Source organism: Globicephala melas, chromosome 6, assembly GCF_963455315.2.
Source record: "Globicephala melas chromosome 6, mGloMel1.2, whole genome shotgun sequence".
Lineage (NCBI taxonomy): Eukaryota > Metazoa > Chordata > Mammalia > Artiodactyla > Delphinidae > Globicephala > Globicephala melas.
Window position 1 is genome coordinate 23,270,738 of NC_083319.1, and position 12,869 is coordinate 23,283,606.

The 12,869-nt window shown below is 39.7% G+C and overlaps 1 protein-coding gene across 2 annotated transcripts in view; it reads left to right on the top strand.

Moving 5' to 3' along the window:
- The window catches only part of SVEP1 (sushi, von Willebrand factor type A, EGF and pentraxin domain containing 1), a 185,675-nt gene that overhangs the window by 147,448 nt on the left and 25,358 nt on the right, over positions 1-12,869 (top strand). For both annotated transcript variants that reach the window (XM_060300636.1, XM_030859035.2), the window contains exons 38-41: positions 610-3,401; positions 5,530-5,755; positions 7,450-7,605; positions 12,735-12,798. In XM_060300636.1, coding sequence (XP_060156619.1) covers positions 610-3,401; positions 5,530-5,755; positions 7,450-7,605; positions 12,735-12,798 — 3,238 coding nt within the window. The remainder of the gene's footprint in view (positions 1-609; positions 3,402-5,529; positions 5,756-7,449; positions 7,606-12,734; positions 12,799-12,869) is intronic.

The following is a 12,869-nucleotide window of genomic DNA, read 5'->3' on the forward strand; positions in this document are numbered from 1 at the left end:
ATATAGTTGAATGTTGAGAGTATGAATATTGAATTTTTTGTTTAAAAGGTAAAATGTTACTTTTTATTTTCCACCCTTGTGTCATGGCAGCAATTTTTTAAAATTATATTAAGGATGAACACAAAACTCTGACAGTAGGTCCATATCCATAAAAACATTTGTTTTTCTTATTATCTAACAGCGTAAACAAATGTACGTTTGTGTGTGTTTCCTTTTCTGTGAGTAAAACAACACACTCTAGCACTGCTTTGGTCGGTGAGATTTTTTTAATTTACCAAGTAATTTATAATTTTTGGTATTGCTCCATCAACTCATCAATCGTTTTAGAGACTATTGATCTTTAGTTATTATGGGCTGACCGCTGTGGCCAACATTTCTGCTGTAGGGATTACCTAATTTGACCTTCTGCCATCCTTTTTGTTTATTTAAATAAAAAAAATAGAGTGGACCTATTGGAAAAATACAAGTCCTCATTTGCTTATGTCTTAATTGATACATTTTAACATAGGCATTTTAGTTTAGTTCTTCTTTACTGTGATTTGCTGTATTTTGTCAGTTATATTCCGTGTTATACAAATTGTACTTCATTGTTTTCTCCCTGTTATGCAGCATACAGCTGGCAGGACCTTTGAGAGTGAAGTGAGATACCGGTGTAACCCAGGCTATAAGTCAGTCGGAAGTCCTGTCTTTGTCTGCCAAGCCAATCGCCACTGGCACAGTGAATCCCCTCTGTCGTGCATCCCTCTCAACTGTGGAAAACCTCCCCCGATCCAGAATGGCTACAGGAAAGGAGAAAATTTTGAAGTAGGGTCCAAGGTTCAGTTTTTCTGCAATGAGGGTTACGAGCTTATTGGTGATCATTCTTGGACGTGCCTGAAATCCGGCAAATGGAATAAGAAGCCAAACCAAAAGTGTGTGCCCGCCAAGTGCCCAGAGCCACCCCTCTTGGAGAACCAACTGGTTTTGAAGGAGTTGCCCACCGAGGTGGGAGTGGTGACATTTTCCTGTAAAGAAGGGAACGCCCTCCAGGGCCCCTCTGTCCTGAAATGCTTGCCATCCCAGCAGTGGAATGATTCTTTTCCTGTTTGTAAGATGGTTCTTTGCCTCCCTCCTCCGCTGATTCCCTTCGGTGTCCCTGCTCCTTCTTCTGCTCTTCATTTTGGAAGTGCTGTCAAGTATTCTTGTGTGGATGGGTTTTTCTTAAGAGGAGATCCTACCACCTTCTGCCAGGCTGATGGCACCTGGAGCTCTCCACTGCCAGAATGTGTGCCAGTAGAGTGCCCCCAACCTGAGGAAATCCTCAATGGCATCATTGACGTGCAAGGTCTTGCCTATCTGAGCACAGCTCTCTATACCTGCAAGCCAGGCTTTGAGTTGGTGGGCAATTCTACCACTCTTTGTGGGGAAAATGGTCACTGGCTTGGAAGAAAACCAACCTGTAAGCCCATTGAGTGCCCCAAGCCCAAGGAGATTTCGAATGGCAAATTCTCTTACACAAACCTACACTATGGACAGACCATCACCTACTCTTGTGACCGGGGCTTCAGGCTCAAAGGTCCCAAAGCCTTGACTTGTTTAGAGACAGGTGATTGGGATGTGGATGTCCCATCTTGCAGTGCCATCCACTGTGATCCCCCACATCCCATTGAGAACGGTTTCGTAGAAGGTGCAGATTACAGCTATGGTGCCATGATCATCTACAGCTGCTTCCCTGGGTTCCAGGTAGCTGGTCACGCCATGCAGACCTGTGAAGAGTCGGGATGGTCAAGCTCCATCCCAACATGTGTACTCATAGACTGCGGTCTCCCCCCTCACATTGATTTTGGAGACTGTACTAAGGTCAGAGACGGTCAGGAATATTTTAACCAAGAAGAAGACATGATGGAAGTTCCATATCTGACTCCTCACCCGCCTCATCATCTGGGAACAGTGGCTAAAACCTGGGGAAACACAAAGGGATCTCCTGCTACACATTCAGCAAAATTCCGATACAACACCCTGGTTTCGTACACCTGTAATCCAGGATATGAACTCTTGGGGAACCCTGTGCTGATCTGCCAGGAGGATGGAACTTGGAATGGCAGTGCGCCATCGTGCATTTCAGTGGAATGTGACCTGCCTGTTGCTCCCGAAAACGGCTTTTTGCATTTTACAGAGACTACCATGGGCAGTGCCATACAGTATAGCTGCAAACCTGGGCACACTCTGGTGGGCTCCGACGTAAGACTTTGTCTACAGAATAGAGAATGGAGTGGTACTTCCCCACTCTGTGAGGCCATCTCATGCCCCAAACCGAATCTAGTTATGAATGGCTCCATCAAAGGAAGCAACTACACGTACCTGAGCATATTGTACTATGAGTGTAATCCTGGGTACGTGTTGAATGGCACTGACAGGAGAACGTGTCAAGAAAATAAAAATTGGGATAGGAATGAGCCAATTTGTATTCCTGTGGACTGTGGTTCACCTCCAGTCTCAGCAAATGGCCAGGTAAAGGGAGAGGAGTATACATTCCAAAAAGAGGTTGAGTACACTTGCGATGAAGGGTTCTTGCTGGAGGGGGCCAGCAGTCGTGTTTGTCTTGCTGATGGAAGTTGGAGTGGGACGACTCCCATCTGTGTGCCTGTCAGGTGTTCTCCCCCACTACAGGTGGCAAACGGGGTGATGGATGGCCTGGACTATGGCTTCGGGAAGAAAGTGGTGTTCCATTGTCAAGACGGCTACGTGTTGCACGGTGCCCCCAAACTCATCTGTCAATCAGATGGTAACTGGGATGCCCAGGTTCCTCTCTGTAAACCAGTCAGCTGTGGCCCTCCTGAAGATCTTGCCCATGGCTTCCCTAATGGCTTCTCCTTTTATCATGGAGGGCATATACAGTATCAGTGCTTTCCCGGTTATAAGCTCCATGGAAGTCCTTCAAGAAAGTGTCTCTCCAATAGTTCCTGGAGTGGCAGCCCACCTTCCTGCCTGCCTTGCACGTGTTCCCCACCAGTCATTCAGAATGGAGCAGTCAACAGGACAGATTTTGGTTGCGGGCAGGCAGCTCGGATTCAGTGCTTCAAAGGCTTCCAGCTCCTGGGACTTCCTGAAATCACCTGCGAAGCCAATGGCCAATGGAGCTCTGGCTTCCCACGCTGTGAACATACTTCTTGCGGTTCTCCCCCAACGATACCAAATGCATTCACCAGTGAGAGTGGCTCTTTGGAGGAAAATGTGATAACTTACAACTGCAGATCTGGGTATGTCATCCGAGGCAGTTCAGATCTGATTTGTACAGAGAAAGGGACGTGGAGCCAGCCTTATCCTGTCTGCGAGCCCCTGTCCTGTGGACCCCCACCACCTGTCTCCAGTGCAGTGGCAACTGGAGAGGTACACACCTATGGAAGTAAAGTGAAACTCAGGTAAGACCTGGCTCTAGAGTCTCCAAGGGGCACAGGCAGGAGGGTTGTAAAATGAAAAGTGATAGGTCAAAAATGTAGCTAACTGGGAAGAAAACACCCTCTCTGGGCTGCTGTCCAAAAGCTGAAGCTTTTAACACTTGGCTTTATTCTGTCCACAATTATGCAGAAATCCATTGACTTGTAAGAATAAATTTCTACACTTTCAGACTGTAGTTCCTAATATAATTATCATATTCTGTTGCACTTCATGGAACAGCAAGATCCTCTAGCTAGCTTTAATATCTCTTAAATCACAGGCTCTTTTTTAAACATTATGCTGATAAATTTCTTTGTTATAACCTAGTGATTATATTCATATATGCAGATGTTGGAGAAATAAGGCAAAAGCTGAAGAATTCAGGTCAAAAGTCACATACTTTTTTTTTTTTTTTTTGCGGTACATGGGCCTTTCACTGTTGTGGCTCCGGACGCGCAGGCTCAGCAGCCATGGCCCACAGGCCCAGCCACTCCGCGGCATGTGGGATCCTCCCGGACCGGGGCACGAACCCGTGTCCCCTGCATCGGCAGGTGGACCCTCAACCACTGCACCACCAGGGAAGCCCCCAAAATCACATACTTTAATTGGTCAACATTAATAGGGAGATAGTCTTGAGGGGACATCCAACCTATGCTGTCTGAGCAAACTAAGCATTTAATGCACAGATAGTGATTTTTGCTGAAAAGTTCTCTATTTAAAATGTATTAAAAAAAGATGAGAAAATATGGAATGAATTTATAAATTAGACTTTTATTGGAATAAATGCCTGTAATGTGTAAATATATCTCAACCCTCTAAATCAATTTAGATTTTATTGATATCTCTGAAGGAATTGTGGATTAGCCTTCACATATTGGCTTCTTAGATTTTATTAATAATTTAATAACTCTTCTTAAGCTTGTCCGTTGTAGACATTTTAGCTCTACCTTCATTTTCTCTTAATTACAGTAAGAAATAGACCCAAGGGAGGATTGTCACTGTAATGAAACCTAAAGAATAGTGGATTATGCACCACGAAGAAAAACAAAAATTATTCCTCGCTTTTGACATGCATTTTCAATTTTCTATTTGGACATTGGTGTCTCAGATAGCTTGAGAAATCACAATAAGACCTGCTTCCCAAGACTCTCCTGTTTGTTTTTCCTTGTGTGTTGATTGTCTTCAGATCTTCACTTATTAGTAAACAGATCATTCCAAGTTTGCAAAACCTGTGACTGCTACCTAGCCTGGTAATTTGCGAAATTTAAAAAATATATCCACCCAATAAATGTTAGTTAATTAAAAAAGCAGCATAGTATAGTGGTAAAGGCTAGTGGTAAAGTATAGTGGTAAACGCTCTCTAGAGCCAGATTCCATAGGTAGGAATCTCAGCTCTGTCGCTTCCTGGGAAAGTTATTTAATCTCTCTGGTGTCAGTTTCATCATCTGAAAAATGGGCATAAAGAAAATAATCACATCTATTCATAGGGTTGACATGAGAATGGGTTCATATTTGTAGAGCAATTAGAACAGTGACCAGAATTTAACAAATGCTCCGTAAACATTTGCTGAATGAAAAAATGCAAATTTTAAAAATCATAGAGGGTTTTAGAGCCAGCTTGACTTGAGTTTGAACACCAATACTACTGTTCCATGATACCTACCTACTAAACAGCATTAAAAGACACACTCTATGCAGAGGACTTCATTTGGCACAAAGTAGATTCCCCAAAAATGTTAATTGTGTTATATTCTTACTAGTATCTGAGTCTATTTTGGACTTGGTCTAGAGTTTCTTGAACTGTTAGATATTTTCATAATAAAAATAAATTTAATAATGATATTATCCAGAACAAAGGTAAATCATGTCAACAACATTTAAAGCAACTTTAGATTTGGCTAATCCTTAATGTGGATAACTAAGGATTCAACTGGTTGTCATTGTTTTCTTGGTGTTTTTGCAAGGCAGTTCCATCCCCCTGACATTTGAGTCATTTTTAATACATCACATAAAATGTCTACTAAGCTTTGTAACAGCTTCTTGAATCCAAGAATAAGTCACCAACTATATTGCACTCTCTTTAAGGCACTCATTTTTACTTTTGCATTGCAGGTGTATAGAAGGTTATATGATGGATACAGAGATAGACACATTCACCTGTCAGAAAGATGGTCGTTGGTTCCCTGAGAGAATCTCTTGCAGTCCTAAGAAATGTCCTTTGCCAGCAAGCATAACACACATACTTGTTCATGGGGATGATTTCAGTGTGAATAAGCAAGTTTCTGTGTCATGTGCAAAAGGGTATACCTATGAGGGGGTTAATATATCAACATGTCAGGTAAGATTATCTGTCTTAATTAGAACATGTAGGGTATAACTCATTTATATATTATACTATGTGTGTGTGTGTGTGGATATATATGTAAGTGTATATTATACTATATGTGTGTGTGTATATAGATATATGTATATGTAAGTGTGTGGATATAGATATACATATACATATATCCACACAGGCAGTATCTTGCTGTTCTGAAAAGAGAAAATGTCTCGTTTCCAACCATGTCAAAGAATTTGAGAAGTTTTTTGGTAGAAATATAATAAAATATATCTTTCTTTCCAATGATCCCAGTTTTAAAAGTAGGAAAGTGCCAAGTCCCAAAGGTAAATAAAACGTTAAACATCTATAACAAGAAATTCATGACAGATGAACTATGTGTATGGTCTACACATAGACTCTCTATGTGTAGAAATGAGGCCTAATTGTTACCAAATACGTTTCCAGTTTTAGTAGAAGAGCAAAGGTAGCAGAAACAAAAATTGGAGTCAAATTCTGCCTCTGCTTACTACTTGTGTCACTTTAATAAAGCTACTTGGAATTGCCAAACTCCTATCAGTGTGGTATTAGTGTAAAATTCGGTAGAAGGGGAAATGAATGGAATGGAAGAAATAAGTCAAAAGTAGATCCTGATAAAGGAATCGTCACAAGTCAGTGAAGAAAGGAATCATTAATAAACAAATCATTCTGATACAATGAAGGAACCACTAGGGAAAAAAATTAATATATACCAAAATAAACTCCAGATATATCAAAAGAAAACAATACTATGTAGCTTTTAGAAGTTAATAGTAATACCCAGAATCATTTGTGCAAAAAATATATTTATTGAAGCATTATTTACAGTATTGAAAAATTAGATACAATGTATATTTCTGACATTAGGGGAATGGTTAATTATGAGGCAGGCATATATATATATATATATGTATATATATATATAAAATTATTTCTGGCTCATCTGTAGAATAAAGGGCTTAGCCTCAAGTCTTGTTTTAGACAGCTATTCAACTCATATGCTATTTCCTCAAAGAAAACAAAACAACATTAGCAAGAGAAAAACAGTCTTCAAGGGAAACGTCTGGGTACGCCTCACTATACCTGAAAAGAAGGCTGGAAAATGTTAATTCTAACGGTGGTGGTGAGGAAATAAAGTAAATGTATGTGTGTCTTTTTTTTTTCTTTAACTATGTGACTTGCTCACAATATATGATAGAGTGTTTTCAAGTATTCATGTTGGGAAGGGAGAAAAGGAAGCCATCTTTTTAAACTTCGGATCGTATGCCTGAAAGTTGCCGTTTCTCATCAACTTTAGATGAAAACGCAGAATTATGTAAAATATAAGGGTGTATTACTATAAGTCATGGAATATTTGTATCTACCATCCAGTCCTCATGCACCATAATGAAAACATACTTCTTGGTGTTCTTGATTTTTTAAAGGATTCTATGAGGAAGAAAATGCTTGTTTTGTGAGTTTCAGAAATGTCTAAAATTGTTTAGTGATGACTGTTAAAGCCATCTGATAATTAATGTGCGTTTTTTAAGGCCAAAGAAAATAAGTGGCAGAAGTAGGACCAAGTTCTAGGTCCTCTGACTATCATTTGCGGATTATTCTGTTTTACAACCAATATTTGCAGACTTCTTCATTCATGTGTACTAATTTCTAAATGTAACTTATAACTTGTTATTTAGATTGATGGCACCTGGGAGCCACCATTTTCTGATGAATCCTGCAGTCCAGTTTCTTGTGGGAAACCTGAAAGTCCAGAACATGGGTTTGTGTTTGGCAGTGAATACAGCTTTGAAAGCATGATTATTTATCACTGTGAAACTGGTTATGAATTAGAGGTAAGCGAACAAATTGTTTAACTAGCATTAATTTGTTTTTCCAATATACTTAGGAATATTTTTAGTGTTATGCCATTTTGTTTCACTGATTTGGGTCCTAAAAGGCTTTTCTATACTTTGTTGCCTTATATGTTAGCACTCTCTGAGAAATATTTAAAGTGACTTACAATTTTACAAAGCAAAGTAAGTCTCAAATTAAAGAATCAAAGCCATGAAAAAAAGAGGAACTTTGTATACCAGCCACGAGACTTTAGTCGGTCATTTAAACCTGTGTTTTCGCCTCCTATTAATTGTATTCTACACAGTCCATCCGTCACTGTGGGGAGGCAACCATAAGAATTTAGTTATACAAAGCTAGGGTTTCCTCAAGCAATGGGCCCAAATACCTTGGAAGGTTTTTGATTGAGATTCCAGGTTCCCACAAGGCAGGTGTGGCCTGAAAAAGTCCCCAGAGCAGTTCTAACCAAATACCATGATAGGTCTCAAGACCACGCTTGCCTGGTCTGTAATATTAAAATCCCATCAGCAGCACCTATTTACTTTGGTGTGAATGCTGCAGTCAGTTTTGCTAAAAGCATGATCACATCATCAAACTTGAACTTTAAGAGGCCTGTTTTGTATTACATAATGTTGTCCTTTGGTTTTTCGGGAAACTTCTTTCCTGTTTTGCTGTTACAATGGTATTAAATGTAGGTTTTGCAGAAATGTGCATTGCCAGTGATTTGTTAAATGTGTATAGCATGTTCCATTTTTTTTCTACTGACCATAGAACCAGAGAATTTCCATAAGATGGGTCCATGAAAGCGGGAACTAGGCTTAGGTGGATCTTGTTTTATTTCCTCATCCAAGGATTTTTTTTTTTAAAAAAGGTGGGGGTGGGGAGCTTCCCTGGTGGCACAGTGGTTGAGAGTCCGCCTGCCGATGCAGGGGACACGGGTTCGTGCCCCGGTCCGGGAAGATCCCACATGCCACGGAGCGGCTGGGCCCGTGAGCCATGGCCGCTGAGCCTGCATGTCCGGAGCCTGTGCTCCGCAACGGGAGAGGCCACAACAGTGAGGGGCCCGCGTACCGCAAAAAAAAAAAAAAAGGTGGGGGGGAAAGAAGGATGGTAATGTAATGGTTATTGCAGTTGAAGAGTTTTTCTGTTTTTGAAACTCAGTTGCTCTTCATGTGAGAGTACTAATCTTGCAATTTGTTAAGAAGGAAAGTGGTATAAAATCTAAACAAATATATAGCAAACTGATGGGTCATTAAATTTGAGGAAGTAGATAATTTACCTTAAAAATTTTGGAAATATCCCAGTGTTAACCACAAAATTGAGAGAGATGCTATAACAGTTGTTCTTATTCCAAGCTACATGTTTGCATCACCTGAGAAAGTTTTTCTAAATATTAATGTCCAGTTACTTACAGAAATAACCAAGTCCAGGTCTGGAACATGAAATGTAAAAGATTAGCCTAGAAAAACTTATCATATGAGTTAGGAAGGAACCTATCAAAGGTGACATGTTAAAAAAAAAAAGTCAGGGGCTTCCCTGGTGGCGCAGTTGTTGAGAGTCCGCCTGCCGATGCAGGGGACACGGGTTCGTGCCCCGGTCCGGGAAGATGCCACATGCCGCAGAGCGACTGGGCCCGGGAGCCATAGCCGCTGAGCCTGCGCATCCGGAGCCTGTGCTCCGCAACGGGAGAAGCCACAACAGTGGGAAGCCCGCATACCGCAAAAAAAAAAAAAAAAAAAAAAGTCAGGAGCCAATTGGATGAGGCTTCCACAGGCCAAGATGAGAGCGTTTTAGCATCAATAAGGGGTAATAACTTTAATGGACTGAAACACATCAAATACGTCATGAATGGCAGTAGACTCACAATGATACTAGAAGAAAATTAGCTGGTAACTTTTAGGGGATGCCCATGAGCAAATTCATTAGTTTGAAAACACAACGAAAGGAGGAAAAGTATCTTTTCAATGCTAACTGGTTGACTAAGTAACCAAATAGTAGATGAAATCAGTCAATAATGATAGAATTCAAATCTCAGAATTTGCAACTTTTATGAATTAATGGATTTAGGTTATCATCATCCTGGCTACTGATGTCAGAAAAAAAAAATAGAGGCACCCAGACATTATAATGCCTCTGGATGGAAAAACACACCATTAGGGAAAAGTCTTACCAAAAACAGAACTGTTGAATTTGAATTTTTGCATTTTTAACAAGTGCCCCAGATACCAAAGGTCAATGGCTGGAAAAGGGGTTAAGAATAGGGACTTGGTCCCAGCAGACCTCTGTTACAGGCTCTCTGCTCTTGCTGGATGAAAGATGTTGGGGAACTGACTGAACCTCTCTGAGCCTCTGTTTCATCCCATCTGTAGTAGAAATGCCATAACCACCTTTGCAAAGTTACTGCAAGGACTGGAGATAAAAGGAAGTGGCAAGCACCACCCTTTATGCATTGTCTGAGTTCAGTAGAGGGTAGTTATTATCATTACTCCTAGTATGCATATTATTACCAAAATCAGACAAAGCAATTAATACAGCTAATGTAAATCATGTTAAAATTTTCTAATAGGTAAATAAATTATCATTTTTATGTAAGGTAAACAACTTCTTTGAGTCATCTAAATCTCAAAAATTTTACTACACATGCAGTCTTCTCGAAGCAAAAATCACTACAGGCGGGCTTCCCTGGTGGCGCAGTGGTTGAGAGTCCGCCTGCCGATGCAGGGGACACGGGTTCGTGCCCCGGTCCGGGAAGATCCCACATGCCGCGGAGCGGCTGGGCCCGTGAGCCATGGCCGCTGAGCCTGCATGTCCGGAGCCTGTGCTTCGCAATGGGAGAGGCCGCAACAGTGAGAGGCCCGCGTACTGCAAAAAAAAAAAAAAAAAAAAAAAACTTAAAAAAAAAATCGCTACAGGCAACTGAGGAATACATCAAAATAACTCAAAAATGAGACAGTCATGTTCTAAAATCGCTGGTAGTGAGCAATAAAGTGGTATCTATGATTCTAAAACTTACTATAACTATCTAACTTAATTGTTGATTAAAGATACATTATGTCAAAAATAGTAACTTGATGCTAATCTGGATCTAAAACTCCAGATAAAAAACAAAACAAAAGCAAGATAAGTAAAGGGATAGAGAGAGAAAAAGAAAGAAGGAAAAGCATGATAAAATTTGCAACTTACTAAGGAGGGAACCAACAGATGGTGTTTGATTTTTTTTATATAGCAATAATTACAGAAAATAGAGTTGAGTTTTTATTGGAACAAAAATTGACATAATTGAAACAGAATATTATGTGAATTATTGGAAGAAAAAGGAAAATATCTTAGTGGGAAAAATGCTAACCTATTGACTAAAAATTAGCTACTTGGGTGTAGTCCACTCTGGAAGTACCCAAATAGGGAGCTGGCTTTGATGGCTTGTCCTATACTTCCTCAAAAGTAATAAAGAGGGCTTCCCTGGTGGCGCAGTGGTTGAGAGTCCGCCTGCCGATGCAGGGGACGCGGGTTCGTGCCCCGGTCCGGGAAGATCCCACGTGCCGCGGAGCAGCTGGGTGCGTGAGCCATGGCCGCTGAGCCTGTTGCGTCCGGAGCCTTCGCTCCGCAACGGGAGAGGCCACAGCAGTGAGAGGCCCGCATACCGCAAAAAAAAAAAGTAATAAAGAATAATTCACAAACTAGAATAGTATATTTTCCTGTGCATACATAAGTATATAAACACAACAAAAGTACAGCACATGTTAACAGGGTTTATCTCTGAATGAAGAATCCTAGAATCCTTTGTACTTTTCTTTCATGTTTTCCAACCTTTCTGTAGTCAAAACATATTATTTTTTCAATAAGAAGAAAATAATGAATATATATTTTTTAAAAATTTAATTTTATTGGTTCAATTATTTTCTTGGAAAGTCAGGAGAGTATCCTTCCATCAAAGTCAATGGATTTTTTATACGTAAAGATTTGTCAGTAATTAAACTGATAGCTCAAAGTAAATACCTTTGAATAGAAGATTAAGGATAAAAGACATCAGTCAATCAGATAAAAACCAAAGTAGAGGCAATTGCTCCTTTTCAGACATCTTGCTAATTTAGAACACAGCTTCAAGAGGATATGTATCCAAAGAGCTCTGAGGATTGAAAAGCCATGAGACAAAATCCATGTGCTAAGGTTCATATACTTGACTTAGGGTCAAGCCCCTTAATACATTACTTGGAACCTAATCTTTTTTTTTTAACATATAATGTTAGAGAATTTTATTTATCTTATTATTCCATAGTAAATTAGGAATTTAAAACATGGGAAAAGGTTATCATTAGGAACACTGATGATTACAGTAAAAGATAAACAACAAAGAAAGAGGCAGCAAGGTCGCATAAAAATTATATCCAGAAATAAAACCCCAGTAATCTTAGCCTAGCTCAGCCCATAATAACTCTAGGGGGCGCAGACAGCCTGTATAGCCCCCAAGGGCTATGGGATATTGGAAAATATACCAAAAGTGCATTGAATAACAACTATAAATATTTTTTTAAGTAAATTACATTATTTTTACTCTATTTCTGAAGGCAGGGAAATAAATTTTAGAAAGATTTTTACTCAAAATATGTAAAATTTTACTTGTTCGGGACCTTAATAGGGTACGTTTATCTTTAATGGATACGTTACATTGTCAAAAAGTCAATCCTGATACCAATAAGATATCTTGACATGTTTCATGTCCAAGGGTATAAATAAACTAATTCACCTTCTTTGCTCTACCTCTCAGGTATTAAAAAATAAATTTAAGTCAAAATATTTTTAAGTGTCCTAAGCAAATATTCCTCTCTGACATTTCAGACACATTCTTCATCAGTCTTTGCTATTGGTTATAATTAGTTATCATTTAAACAAAAAGTGAAACCAAGCCTGCAGCTTAATTACACTCATCAGCCAGAATACGAATTTTGAGGTAATTTGATGAAAACATTTTTGAAAGTTTAAACCTCCCTCTTAAACTATATTTATTTAATGAATTTATTTAGCATTCCAGTGCCAAGAGTTTCAAGTTCACATCTGAGGTGACTTTGCATTCCCTTAGTTTTTCATTATAGAGGTACCATCTTGTCAATGACCTGTTTTCATTGATTCACAGGGGAACAGGGAACGGGTCTGTCAGGAGAACGGACAGTGGAGTGGAGGGGTGGCAACGTGCAAAAGTAAGTCAAATGACACTTGGTCCCCAAAACGATACTAAGGACACAAAATAACAATGTGGCCACATTTTCTT